This window comes from Cherax quadricarinatus, chromosome 5 (assembly GCF_038502225.1).
Source record: "Cherax quadricarinatus isolate ZL_2023a chromosome 5, ASM3850222v1, whole genome shotgun sequence".
Lineage (NCBI taxonomy): Eukaryota > Metazoa > Arthropoda > Malacostraca > Decapoda > Parastacidae > Cherax > Cherax quadricarinatus.
The window spans coordinates 53355619-53371310 of NC_091296.1; the positions used below are offsets into that span (position 1 = coordinate 53355619).

The 15692-nt window shown below is 43.4% G+C and overlaps 1 protein-coding gene across 3 annotated transcripts in view; it reads right to left on the reverse strand.

Annotated features, from left to right (window-relative positions):
• Positions 1 to 15692, reverse strand: part of LOC128685119 (polyamine-transporting ATPase 13A2) — a 212362-nt gene that overhangs the window by 102263 nt on the left and 94407 nt on the right. For all 3 annotated transcript variants that reach the window (XM_070102010.1, XM_070102005.1, XM_070102019.1), the window contains one exon: positions 10668 to 10877. In XM_070102010.1, the coding sequence (XP_069958111.1) occupies positions 10668 to 10877 (210 nt within the window). The remainder of the gene's footprint in view (positions 1 to 10667; positions 10878 to 15692) is intronic.

Sequence of the window (15692 nt, forward strand, 5' to 3'; positions counted from 1 at the left end):
CGGGGGCGTTGACCCCCGAAACTCTCTCCAGGTAAACTCCAGGTAAACTCTCCAGACAATATAAAACAAAGTGTGTTTGAATTATTAACGTCAGATTTTTTGGAATATCTCAAATATTTTTGATTTTATGGGGGGTAAAAGGCAGATATTTTGGCGAATGCCAAAAATTCTGTCAAATATGTTTTTTTTACCATGATAATAAGATACATTAGATGAAATGGCAATGTAAAAACATCGTGCTAGTTGCATTCTAACAGTTGGGAATGTCGGAAGTGCCACTCGTAGTGCCAATTTGTCAGGTCATGCTGCCATATATAAAAATTTTGTTTATTTTTTTTCTCTGCTGTTTGTTGGCCAATCATACTGAAACTTTGTCACATGCTTCTACATATGCACCTCTAAAAGTACACCAAAAATAAAATAAATCGGTTGAAAAATAAAAAAAAATGAAAGAGGGGGTGCGCCCTTTTTAAGCTCACGGTTCAGAGTGACCTAGTAGCGACCAGTGAAGAGGCGGGGCCAGGAGCTTGGACTCGACCCCTGCAACCTCAACTAGGTGAGTACACACACATACACACATACACACATACACACACACACACACACACACACACACACACACACACACACACACACACACACATAGTTGAGTTGCATGGGGTCAACAGTACCAGTCTCTAGCTGGAAACTGGGGGTCACTCTCCTGGAGTTATCAGAATTAAAATAAGCAGCATTTACTAGCATTTAATAGAATTTACTGAGGTGTAGGAGAGTAAAGCAGTTAATGAGAGGTAGCTAGTGTGGACATGCGGTTCCCCACATAGGCACACATACACACACACTGTAGGTGAGGCCTAGAGCTACAGAACTGAACGTAATTTTAAGCACACAAGACAGTGCACAGTGGGAACCAAGCGATCAGGTACATATGTAGTACATACGTGGGTAATAAGGACTCGCTTACATAAACAGACACACACACACACACACACACACACACACATACACAGGATTTCACACCTTCCTGTAAATTGACCTGATAACCCTTCCTCTAACACTACACTATCCACTATCCCTCTCTCTCTCTCTCCCTCTTTTTTTTTACCTCTCTCTCTACCTATCTCTCTCTATACCTATCTCTCTCTACCTATCTCTCTCTCTACCTATCTCTCTCTCTACCCTCTCCCATCTCTCCCCCTCTCATTATTTCTCCCCTCTCTCTCTCTTCTGTCTCCCCCTCTCCTCTCTCTCTCTTCTGTCTCCCCTCTCTCTCTCTCTCTCTCTCTCTCTCTCTCTCTCTCCCCCCTTTTCCCTTCTCACTCTCCCACTCTCTCTCTCCTACCTTTCCCTTCTCTCTCTTTCCCTCTCTCTCTCTCTCTCTCTCTCTCCCCCCTTTTCCCTTCTCATTCTCCCCCTCTCTCTCTCCTCCTACCTCTCCCTTCTCTCTCTTTTCCTATCTCTCTCTCACTCTTTTCTCTTACAAAAAATGAAAAAAGAAAAAAGAAAGGGAAGAAAAAGGAAAAAAAGAAGGAAAAAAAGAAAAAAAATGTTGGGGAGTGGAAGGAACCAGGGATCAGATGAGAATGGTTCTGGTAGGGAGGAGTGGATGGAGGAGCAGTGGAAAAGGATGGAACAAGAGTGGGAGAGAAAATTAGGAGAGCTTTCTGAAAAAAATGGAGACAGAACTTTCTGTGAAATTGGAAAAGAGGTTGGAGAAGAAGAATTGGGAGGCAAAAGTCGAAATTGCAGTAGCCAGGATAAGGGTCCTAGAAGATGAGGTAAACAGGCTGAAGCAAGTTACAGTGGCACTGACCAGAGAAGACACAGCATATGAAGCTGAGAGGCCGAACAGGAAGGAGATATGAATTATGCTAAGGTCATATCAGCCTGCCAAGAAGGGCCAAGGAGTGAAAGGGGAGAGCAGCTGGGTGCAGATGGAGAGGGTGATGGGTCAAATGCAGAGGCACAACCATGCTACCAAAAGCCACTGGAAAAAACAAGGTAGAAAATGACCACGTACAGACAGGAACCAGAGTCACAGAGGGAGAGGCAATGGGAGCAGGAAAGGGCAAAATCAGTGTTTAACCATGGGCTTCAGGAGAGAGAGAAAAGGACACACACTGAAACATGGCAGGCAGAAAGAAATGAGATTGAGAACATCACAGAAATAGGTGAAGAAGACATGGACGAGATTGTAAATTTTCAGAGAATAGGGGGGTACTTGAAGGGGAGAAAATGACTGATCAAGCTGATTCTCAGGACAGTGTGGAACAGGATCCTCCAAGAGAAACCACGGTTGAAGTACTCGGCAGAGTACAAGAGGGTGTTCCTAGACAGAGACAGAACACAAACAGAATGACAGCAGCTGAGGGAGAGGACAAAAAAAGCAAAAGGAGCTAGGAAGGGAGACAAGGACAGAACCAGCAGAGGTCAATCAGAGCAGGACAGAGCAGCAAGGGCAAGCAAACACACAACCATCCACAGAACCCCACAACCTATCACACCATCCCAACACAAACTACAATCCATACTCACAGCTTCCACCCAACACCCAGCTATAGATTCCCACAGTACGCTACCAGGTCTCCCACCCTCACAGGCCCCCCAAACCACAGTGGAGAGGAAACTGAAGGTATGGTACACAAACGCTGATGGAATAAAAAATAAGTGGGAGGAGTGGCATGAAAGAGTCAAAGAGGCATCACCGGACATCACAGCTCTCACAGAAACCAAGCTTACAGGTATGATAACAGATGCCATCTTTCCAATGGGATACCAGATCCTGAGGAAAGACAGAAGGAACAAGGAGGGTGGAGGAGTGGCAATTCTGATCAAAAACTGATGGAATTTTGATGAGATGGAGAAAGGAGACAGCAGAGAAGCAAGGGATTACATAGCAGGAACACTTCATTCTGGAGGTACCAAAGTGGTAATTGCAGTGATGTATAACCCACCACAGAACAGCAGGAGGCCAAGGCAAGAATATGATGAGAGCAATAGAGTGATGGTTGACACACTGGCTGCAGTGGCCAGAAGAGCTCATGCATGCAGGGCAAAGCTCCTGATCATGGGCGACTTTAACCACAAGGAAATCGATTGGGAGAACTTGGAGCCACATGGGGGCCAAGATACATGGAGGGCTAAGATGCTGGAGATGGTACTGGAAAACTTCATGTACCAACATGTAAGGGACACTACAAAGAGAGGAGAGGATGAACCAGCAAGACTGGACCTAGTATTCACCTTGAGTAGTGCAGATATTGAGGACATCACATATAAAAGACCCCTTGGGGCCAGCGATCATGTGGTTTTAAGCTTCGAATACACAGTAGAGCTACAAGTGAAGGGGGAAGCAGGAAGGCCAGTGCGAATGAAGCCAAACTACAAGAAAGGGGACTACACGGGAATGAGGAACTTCCTGAACGGGGTTCAGTGGGACAGAGAACTGGCAGGGAAGCCAGTTAATGAGATGATGGAATATGTAGCAATAAAATGCAAGGAGGCTGAGGAGAGGTTTGTACCCAAGGGTTACAGGAATAATGAAAAAGCCAGGATGAGCCCATGGTTCACCCAAAGGTGCAGGGAGGCAAAAACCAAGTGTGCTAGGGATTGGAAGAAGTATAGAAGGCAAAGGACCCAGGAGAATAAGGAGAGCAGTCGTAGAGCCAGAAATGAATATGCACAGATAAGAAGGGAGGCCCAACGACAATATGAAAACAACATAGTAGTGAAAGCCAAACCTGACCCAAAGCTGTTATACAGCCACATCAGGAGGAAAACAACAGTCAAGGACCAGGTAATCAGGCTAAGGAAGGAAGGAGGAGAGACAAGAAATGACCATGAAATATGTGAGGAACTCAACAAGAGATTCAAAGAAGTGTTCACAGAGGAGACAGAAGGAGCTCCAGAAAGACGGAGAGGTGGGGTACACCACCAAGTGCTGGACACAGTACACACAACCGAGGAAGAAGTGAAGAGGCTTCTGAGTGAGCTAGATACCTCAAAGGCAATGGGGCAGGATAACAACTCTCCAAGGGTCCTGAGAGAGGAAGCAGAGGTGCTATGTGTTCAGGACCCTGTACACCGTGTACGTTAGGACCATATTGGAATATGCGGCACCAGTTTGGAACCCACACTTAGCCAAGCACATAAAGAAACTACAGAAAGTGCAAAGGTTTGCAACAAGACTAGTCCCTGAGCTAAGAGGTATGTCCTACGAGGAGAGGTTAAGGGAAATCGACCTGACTACACTGGAAGACAGGAGAGATAGGGGGGACATGATAACGACATACAAAATACTGAGAGGAATTGACAAGGTGGACAAAGACAGGATGTTCCAGAGATGGGACACAGCGACAAGGGGACACAGTTGGAGGTTGAAGACACAGATGAATCATAGGGATGTTAGAAAGTATTTCTTCAGCCACAGAGTAGTCAGGAAGTGGAATAGTTTGGGAAGCGATGTAGTGGAGGCAGGATCCATACATAGCTTTAAGCAGAGGTATGATAAAGCTCATGGTTCAGGGAGAGTGACCTAGTAGCGACCAGTGAAGAGGCGGGGCCAGGAGCTAGGACTCGACCCCTGCAACCTCAACTAGGTGAGTACACACGTACACACACACACGTGCATGCGCACACACACACACACACACACACACACACACACACACACACACACACACACACACACACACACACACACAAACAATCCTGAAAACATCTATTGAAACAGGGCGACTACCTGAGGTATGGAAGACAGCAAAACGAAGTCCCATTTTTTTAAAAAAGGCAACAGACATGCAACATTAAATTACAGACCAGTGTCACTAACATGAATAGTATGCAAGGTCATAGAGAAGATTATCAGAAGAGTGGCTGAGCACCTAGAAAGGAATGAGCTTATCAATGACAACCAGCATGGATTCAGGGATGGGAAATCCTGTGTCACAAACCTACTGGAGTTCTATGACAGGGTGACAGCAGTAAGACAAGAGAGAAAGAGACGGATAGGAAGATTGCATTTTCTTGGACTGTAAGAAAGCTTTTGACACAGCTCCTCACAAGAGGTTAGTGCAAAAGCTGGAGGACCAGGCAGGTATAAGAGGGAAGGCACTGCGATGGAACAGAGAATACCTGACAGGAAGACATCAGCGAGTCATGGTACGTGATGAGGTGTCAGAGTGGGCACCTGTGACGAGCAGGGTTCCACAGGGGTCAGTCCTAGGACCGGTGCTGTTTCTGGTATATGTGAATACCATGATGAAAGGAACAGACTCAGAAGTGTCCCTGTTTGGAGACAATGTGAAGTTAATGAAGAGAATTCAATTGGAGGAGGACCAGGCAGGGCTACAAAGGAATCTGGACAGGCTGCAAGACTGGTCCAAAAACTGGCTCCTGGCATTCAACCCCACCAAGTGCAAAGTCGTGAAGACTGGGGAAGGGCAAATAAGACCACAGACAGAGTACAGTCTAGGGGGCCAGAGACTACAAATCTCACTCAAGGAAAAGGATCTTGAGGTGAGTATAATACCAAGCACATCTGAGGCAAACATCAACCAAATAACTGCTGCAGCATATGGGCTCCTGGCAAACCTGAGAATAGTATTCCTGCATCTCAGTAAGGAATCATTCAGGACCCTGTACACCGAGTACATCAGGCCTATATTGGCGTTTGCAGCACGAGTTTGGAACCAACATCTAGCCAAGCACGTCAGGAAATAAGAGAAAGTGCAAAGGTTTTCAATGAAATTAGTCCTGGAGCTAAGGGGCATGTCCTACGAGGAAAGGTTAAGGGAAATCAACCTGATGACACTGGAGGACAGGAGAGACAGGAGGATATGACAACAACATGTAAAATACTCAGAGGAATCGACAAGGTGGACAGAGACAGGATATTCCAGAGATGGGACACAGCTACAAGGGGTCACAGTTGGAAGCTGAAGAACCAGATGAGTCACAGGAATGTTAGGAAGTATCTCTTCAGTCATAGAGTTGTCAGGAAGTGGAATAGTCTGGAAAGTGAGATAAACTCCAGGTGGAGGCAGGATCTATACATAGCTTTAAGAAGAGGTATGATAAAGCTCATGGAGCAGGGAGAGTGACCTAGCAGCGACTATTGAAGAGGCATGGCCATGAGCTGTGAGTTGACCCCTGCAACCACAATTAGGTGAGTACACACACACTACACAAATAACCCATAAGTAGGAGAGAAAGGAGCTTACGACAATGTTTCGGTCCGACTTGGATGTTGTATTGTGCCTTTTTCTTCACACACACACACACACACACACACACACACACACACAGATAGACAGACAGACACACACACACACACACATACACACACAGTCCAAGACGAGGTTTGATAAAGCTCATGGAGCGGGGAGAGAGAGGGCCCAGTAGCAACCGGTGAAGAGGCGGGGCCAAGAGCTAAGACTCGACCCCTGCAACCACAAATAGGTGAGTACAAATAGGTGAGTACACACACACACACACACACACACACACACACACACACACACACACACACACACACACACATAGACAGACAGACAGACAGACACACACACACACACACACACACACACACACACACACACACACACACACACACACACACACACACACACACACACACACACACACACACACACACACACACACACACACACTAGAGTTTTATGACAAGGTGACAGAAGTAAGACAAGAGAGAGAGGGGTGGATCGACTGCGTATTTTTGGACTGCAAGAAGGCTTTCGACACAGTTCCTCACAAGAGGTTACTGCAAAAGCTAGAGGACCAGGCACACATAACAGGGAAGGCACTGCAATGGATCAGAGAATATCTGACAGGGAGGAAACAACGAGTCATGGTACGCGACGAGGTGTCAGAGTGGGCGCCTGTGACAAGCGGGGTTCCACAGGGGTCAGTCCTAGGACCTGTGCTGTTCTTGGTATACGTGAACGACATAACGGAAGGGATAGACTCAGAAGTGTCCTTGTTTGCAGACGATGTGAAGTTAATGAGAAGAATCGAATCGGACGAGGATCAGGCAGGACTACAAAGAGATCTGGACAGGCTACAAGCCTGGTCCAGCAACTGGCTCCTTGAATTTAACCCTGCCAAATGCAAAGTCATGAAGATTGGGGAAGGGCAAAGAAGACTGCAGACACAATATAGTTTAGATGGTCAAAGACTGCAAACCTCACTAAAGGAAAAAGATCTGGGGGTGAGTATAACACCGAGCATATCTCCTGAGGCGCACATCAATCAGATAACTGCTGCAGCATACGGGCGCCTGGCAAACCTACGGATAGCGTTCCGATACCTCAGTAAGGATTCGTTTAAGACTCTGTACACCATCTACGTCAGGCCCATACTGGAGTATGCAGCACCAGTTTGGAATCCACACCTAGTCAAGCACGTCAAGAAATTAGAGAAAGTGCAAAGGTTTGCAACAAGACTAGTCCCAGAGCTACGGGGATTGTCCTATGAAGAAAGGTTGAGGGAAATCGGCCTGACGACACTGGAGGCCAGGAGGGTCAGGGGAGACATGATAACGACATATAAAATACTGCGCGGAATAGATGAGGTGGACAAAGACGGGATGTTCCAGAGATGGGACACAGACACAAGAGGTCACAATTGGAAGTTGAAGACTCAGATGAATCAAAGGGATGTTAGGAAGTATTTCTTCAGTCATAGAGTAGTCAGGCCATGGAATAGCCTAGAAAGTGATGTGGTGGAGGCAGGAACCATACATAGTTTTAAGGCGAGGTATGATAGAGCTCATGGGGCAGGGAGAGAGAGGACCTAGTAGCAATCAGCGAAGAGGCGGGGCCAGGAGCTGTGACTCGACCCCTGCAACCACAAATAGGTGAGTACAAATAGGTGAGTACACACACACACACACACACACACACACACACACACACACACAGTTCTATGACATGGTGACAGCAGTAAGACAAGAGAGAGAGGGGTGAGTGGATTGCATTTTCTTGGACTGCAAGAAGGCTTTTGACACAGTACCACACAAGAGATTAGTGCAAAAACTGGAGGACCAAGCAGGGATAACAGGGAAGGTACTGCAATGGATCAGGGAATACTTGACAGGAAGACAGCAGCGAGTAATGGTACGTGGCGAGGTGTCAGAGTGGGCACCTGTGACCAGCGGGGTCCCACAGGGGTCAGTCCTAGGACCAGTGCTGTTTCTGGTATTTGTGAACGACATGACGGAAGGAATAAACTCCGAGGTGTCCCTGTTTGCAGATGACGTGAAGTTGATGAGAAGAGTTCATTCGATCGAAGACCAGGCAGAACTACACAGGGATCTGGACAGGCTGCAGACCTGGTCCAGCAACTGGCTCCTGGAGTTCAATCCCACCGAGTGCAAAGCCATGAGGATTGGGGAAGGGCAAAGAAGACCGCAGACGGAGTACAGTCTAGGGGGCCAGAGACTACAAACATCACTCAAGGAAAAAGATCTTGGGGTGAGTATAACACCAGGCACATCTCCTGAAGCGCACATCAACCAAATAACTGCCGCATCATATGGGCGCCTGGCAAACCTCAGAACAGCATTCCGACATCTTAATAAGGAATCGTTCAGGACCCTGTACACCGTGTACGTTAGGCCCATATTAGAGTATGCAGCACCAGTTTGGAACCCACGCCTAGCCAAGCACGTAAAGAAACTAGAGAAAGTGCAAAGGTTTGCAACAAGACTAGTCCCAGAGTTAAGAGGTATGTCCTACGAGGAGAGGTTAAGGGAAATCAACCTGACGACACTGGAGGACAGGAGAGATAGGGGGGACATGATAACGACTTACAAAATACTGAGAGGAATTGACAAGGTGGACAAAGACAGGATGTTCCAGAGACTGGACACAGCAACACGGGGACACAGTTGGAAGCTGAAGACACAGATGAATCACAGGGATGTTAGGAAGTATTTCTTCAGCCACAGAGTAGTCAGTAAGTGGAATAGTTTGGGAAGCGATGTAGTGGAGGCAGGATCCATACATAGCTTTAAGCAGAGGTATGATAAAGCTCACGGCTCAGGGAGAGTGACCTAGTAGCGATCAGTGAAGAGGCGGGGCCAGGAGCTCGGACTCGACCCCCGCAACCTCAACTAGGTGAGTACAACTAGGTGAGTACACACACACACACAAAACATTCTTCAATAAGTAATTTGTTGTTGTTGCTCTGTGGGGAAATAGTCTGGCATTCAGAGTGGTTTTTTCCCTATATAGTTGGTAAGTTCCCTTAATTAATCTTCACTGGTCAACTTGGGGACATTTATGCTAATCTCTGGTGAATAAACAATGGCATAAGCCCATAGATTTTGAAAAAAAAAACACTGTTTACAGAGAACCTTTCATTGCGACATTTCTTTCAAGACTGAACTTGGATGAGCTTCATTCATGGACAAAATGTCATAATAAAGGCTTAAGTGTTGTTTTTTCTTTATCTTATGCACCAGTGATGTCGACACACCCTCAGCAGCTCAGACCCTGGGCTGTCTTCTTTCTGACTACAGCCCACAGGATGGGTATGGCCTGCATAATAAAGATTGTAAACCTAACTCACCCTCAGGACGTGTGACATAGTGTGACCTGAATTATGACTAGATGTGTTTCAATCATTGCGCAGTCCGAAAAAGGTATTCTTGTTCTCCATAAGCCCAGCCCTCTCTACCTCCATGCACGCAAAAGGAACTGCACAGAGGTGTCATAAGTTTCTAATGCAGTTACATATTAGCATTCATAAATTATCACAGGAGAAACTAATAACATAATTACGTCAACAATGGCAAATTGGCATCTACGTGATCATAAACCAATCTGAACCTTCTGCTAAGATACACCACACTGGCTTTGAAAGTTTGAGGTCAATCAAGATAGGTATTCTCTAGTTATCGCACGGAGACTAATGTCCCTAAATACACCAGCACTGTAAGTACACAGTATCCTCTCAAAGATACATTACTATGTGCCTCAATCAATATTACTTACTCTGTATTACTCTCTGATCTATACTTACCTCATCCATGGTGTGGAAAAGACACTTATGCACAGTTCAGAACATTCAGGAAACGTTTCACTATGATTATTATAATCATGGGGAAGCGCTAAACCCGCAGGATTATACAGCACATGTGGAGGGTGGATGAAAGGTATTCAGGCTTAATTCAGGGAACTGGAGCACAGAACCAATTCCCTATATCAAGAGCCCCTCACCAGCATTAAGGAACCTCCCTTGAGGGGATTTCACTACAAGTGGCTTCTTCAGGTTGATGAAGCCACTCGTGGCAAAATGTTTCCTCTCATAAATTTTCTGAACTGTACATAAGTGTTTTTTGCCACATCTTGTCAGTATCATTCATGTATGGTATTTGTGCCTGGTATTTACTACAGTATATCATCTACAGCCAATAATATCTCAACAAAAAGTGGCTGTATGAACAATCACCCAGTCTAGTACTATCAGGAAACCACTTATAGGTATTCCTTTAAGGATATCTAAATACATATACGTAAGATGTCACCTCATCTGGGCCTCCAGGCTACAGTGACAACATGCCACACCCCTTTCCTTCTGTATAAATACCTTCTAAGAGGATACTAAATGACATGATATTAAATTACTTTACGATGGTAACTTACCCAGCCTATTCCATCAAATATTTTGACATCCAGAGGGTAACCCACAAGCCTGCCATCAATGAGGGTGAGTGAGTGGCAAGATGCCAGGGCTTTGGTCAAGGGCTGGTCAGGTGACAACTGCATCAGGTCCTCTACAGGTGCTACCAGGTCACCTCTCACACATGGCACCACTCCAGCTAGTGCAAGGTCATCCTCAGTCAGTGTCCCTGTCTGTATATGTAATGCAGTTTATATAATTCTTCTCCATTACAAGTGAACACCCTCGTCCACAACAGAAAAGTACAACATGAAAAATTCCCAAAATTTAAGTCGTAAGACATTTCTCAGACACAATAAAGAAATCACATAAATGAATATTTGTTTAGTATGTCAGGAACAAAAGATAATTAAAGTGTCAGATAACATTTTGGACTTGTTCTTTATGTACATCGCATGTAAACTACATGGCGCTGAAATTTAATCTTGAATGAAAGTTTCAAGGTTTGTTGAATGAGTGTAGCACAGTTTGTGGGTAGTTGACACCCTGAATAAGGACTTCAAGGCTTGTTGGATAACTGCAGCACAATTTTCATTTTTGAAGGCAGTTACTGTTCCTGCATAAAAATATTTATTAAAATACATTTATATACATCAGATGAATGTGATAAATACACACAAAACTACCTTTGCTTTACGAGGTATTTGTTGTTTAACATCTTTGTCGTCACGCAGCAGGCTACATACTCATTATGTGCATCCATTCAACTGTAGCTTGTTAAATCCTCTGGTGTATATGGACTTAATGAAAAAAAATGAAATGGTTCACGATGTTTAGATACATCAGTGGTGGAACAATATTGTCCGACCACAATGACGTATCATTTTCTATGGATCCTTACCATTTATAGGCTTTAATGTTATTTATATCTCATTCTTTCCTGTATATAAAACCACCTGCATACTTTACAGCTCAATTTTTTGGAAGTTTTACTCGGTTTTGACATTAAACAGTATGGTGTTTAGTGTGTGGTATCATCAGCATGGCTGCTGATCCAAGTTACTCTGCTCATCACCACATGTGTGCACTATCACCATGTGTTTGCACTATCACCACGTGTGTGCACCATCACCACGTGTGGTGATGGATTTATGAAATCCAATGCTTATGATATTCGGGGGTCCACTGTAACATACAGACCAGGCCACGGGGGTGTTGACCCCCGAAACCGTCTCCAGGCATACTCCAGGTATACAGTGGAACCTTGGTACTCGAACAGCTCCATACTCGAACAATTCAGTACTTGAACGCTTTGTTTGGTAAAATAATCGCTTGGTAGTCAAGGTAGTCAACCATTTATTATTTGCTCAGCACTCGACCAAACAAACACAACCTGCCAGAACATGCGCATCAGTCTCCCCGCAACCCCACTGAATTTCATTGTAAACTATTTTGTGTTTCTTAGCATTTTTTGTTTTCTTTTTTATATTATTTGTATAAATAAGTCACCATGGGGCCTAAGAAGATTAGTGATAACAGCCAACCAAAAAGAAAATTGGTTAGTGTGTGTTTGCCCTGATGTCAGCACTGCCTCCGCCTCTCCATATAATATGCCTTTTATTATTAATTTCGGCGTCTTTATTGTGCTTCTAGGTTATCTATCGTGTTTCTGATATTAAGTTGGCATAAATGTGATAGATAGATAAACTTTATTACTAATTTTAGCATAATTACACAACATCGTATTTGTGCCACCACTAGTATCTGGCTATCAAGACAACTCATCAGATACTGAATGCTCTTTCTGTTGGCTCCTCCCTCTCTCTCCTATAGCTCCTCCCACTTCAGACCCCTCTTACATTACACTTGCTTTCCGTTTTGAATTTTTATTCACACAAAAAATAGAAGATTTACTGTTATGCAGACTACTGCATTATTGAAAAATAGTATAAATAAAATCAGCACATTTGTGAAAGCATATTAGACCCACCAGTTGATGTGTATTGGATGCATGACGTGATTAATTTACTCTTGCACATCAGAAAAATCGAACATTTCCGCTACTTTGAGCTCAATTTCAAGATACTTTTAGCAAATCATTCAAAATCATCTCTATTTCTATAATATATCTATCATTTTATCAAATGAGATCAAGAAAACAGAATGCAATCATATATACCATACGAAAATACACGGCAAAATCACTGTAAGTGTATTTTTAGGGGTCTGAAATGGATTAATCTTAATTTACATTATTCCTTATGGGAAAAATTAGTTCAGTACTCGAACAGATCGGCACTCGAACAGTCTTCTGGAATGAATTAAGTTTAAGTACCGAGGTATCACTGTAGTAATTTACTGAATTTTCTTATATAAAAAAGAAACATTAAAGTATCTGTGATGTTAAAGTTATGTATGCATGTGAAACAATTCTAGGTCACTAGAATTTCAGTGTTACAGTAGAGAGAGAGAATTCCACTCCATGACATGATTAATACTGTACGTGTGTTTGGGGAAAAAAGTCGCCAGGAAATTTGAAAGTGTCATTATCTCATCAAACAGTTGCAAGAAGAGTAAATGAACTTAATGAATATGTTTCTTTAAAACTGAAAGATGAAACACTGCAGATGCTTTTTATTGGCTTTAGACGAATGTACATACATCAATGACACAAGCCAGTTGCTTACATTCACACGTATTGTAGAAAAGGATTTCATGGTACATGAAGAACTAGTCAAGATACAACCCTTGAGTTGTGGTACAAGAGGCTCAGATACTTATGCTGCTCTCGAGTCAGTTGTCATTGAATATGGAGGATTTGAGAAGTCTTGCTGTATTGTACTAGATGGTACAAGTGAAGTGAATTTAATAAAAGGCAGTAATAAGTCACAGAGACACAGAACATTCACATCTTTCCCTGAAGATCTGAATGCAGAATTCAGTGACCTATCACTGCACTCAAGTATCAGGTTCCTGAGTGCTGGAAAAATGCTCCAGCATTTATTTGCTCTTCAGAAAGATATCCTTTCATTTCTTCAAAATGAACAACTGAGCAATACACAGGTGTACCAAACTCAGCAGCACCCTAGCATTCCTAACAGATATGAATGTGCTGAATCTGAGCTTACAAAGCAAACAAGAAAATATTTCTCAACTAGTTGGCCACACTGAAGTTTTCCACAAGAAGCTGCAGCTATTCAGTGTGTGTGTTTAAGACAGAATGATCTTAGACACTTTACTTCTTGTCATGAACTCATAGCAGATGATATCAAGTCAGACTTTTCATGTTCTGTCAGAAAAACTGAAATTTTGTCTTGTAAGTTTGAGAAAAGATATAGAGACTGAAAAGCTGAAACTCTGTTTCCTTTTATTTAACAACCCCATGGGCATTAATGTGAAAACAGTTACCATAACTTCAGCTTGAACTGTGTGAACTGCAGTCTGACCCATTGTTGCTTGCAAAGAAAAATGAAAATCAGGAGGGTTTCTGGAAGTTGGTCTGCAAGGATAGATTCCCCAAGCTGAGGGACTTTGCACTAAAGCTTTTAACATTTCTATCTTTATCCCATCAATCCCGGCTACCTTACCCCCTTTCATTTTACCTACTGCCTCACGAACTTCCCCCACACTCACAACTGGCTCTTCCTCACTCCTACAAGATGTTATTCCTCCTTGCCCTATACATGAAATCACAGCTACCCTATCTTCATCAACATTTAACAATTCCTCAAAATATTCCCTCCATCTTCCCAATACCTCTAACTCTCCATTTAATAGCTCTCCTCTCCTATTTTTAACTGACAAATCCATTTGTTCTCTAGGCTTCCTTAACTTGTTAATCTCACTCCAAAACTTTTTCTTATTTTCAACAAAATTTGTTGATAACATCTCACCCACTCTCTCATTTGCTATCTTTTTACAATGCTTCACCACTCTCTCTTTTTCTCCATATACTCTTCCCTCCTTGCATCACTTCTACTTTGTAAAAACTTCTCATATGCTAACTTTTTCTCCCTTACTACTCTCTTTACATCATCATTCCACCAATCGCTCCTCTTCCCTCCCGCACCCACTCTCCTGTAACCACAAACTTCTGCTGAACACTCTAACACTACATTTTTAAACCTACCTGATACCTCTTCGACCCCATTGCCTATGCTCTCATTAGCCCATCTATCCTCCAATAGCTGTTTATATCTTACCCTAACTGCCTCCTCTTTTAGTTTATAAACCTTCACCTCTCTCTTCCCTGATGCTTCTATTCTCCTTGTATCCCATCTACCTTTTACTCTCAGTGTAGCTACAACTAGAAAGTGATCTGATATATCTGTGGCCCCTCTATAAACATGTACATCCTGAAGTCTACTCAACAGTCTTTTATCTACCAATACATAATCCAACAAACTACTGTCATTTCGCCCTACATCATATCTTGTATACTAATTTATCCTCTTTTTCTTAAAATATGTATTACCTATAACTAAACCCCTTTATATACAAAGTTCAATCAAAGGGCTCCCATTATCATTTACACCTGGCACCCCAAACTTACCTACCACACCCTCTCTAAAAGTTTCTCCTACTTTAGCATTCAGGTCCCCTACCACAATTACTCTCTCACTTGGTTCAAAGGCTCCTATACATTCACTTAACATCTCCCAAAATCTCTCTGTCTCCTCTGCATTCCACTCTTCTCCAGGTGCATACACGCTTATTATGACCCACTTTTCGCATCCAACCTTTACTTTAATCCACATAATTCTTGAATTTACACATTCATATTCTCTTTTCTCCTTCCATAACTGATCCTTCAACATTACTGCTACCCCTTCCTTTGCTCTAACTCTCTCAGATACTCCAGATTTAATCCCATTTATTTCCCCCCACCGAAACTCTCCTACCCCCTTCAGCTTTGTTTCGCTTAGGGCCAGGACATCCAACTTCTTTTCATTCATAACATCAGCAATCATCTGTTTCTTGTCATCCGCACTACATCCACGCACATTCAAGCATCCCAGTTTTTCTTCTTCTCTTTTTTAGTAAATGTC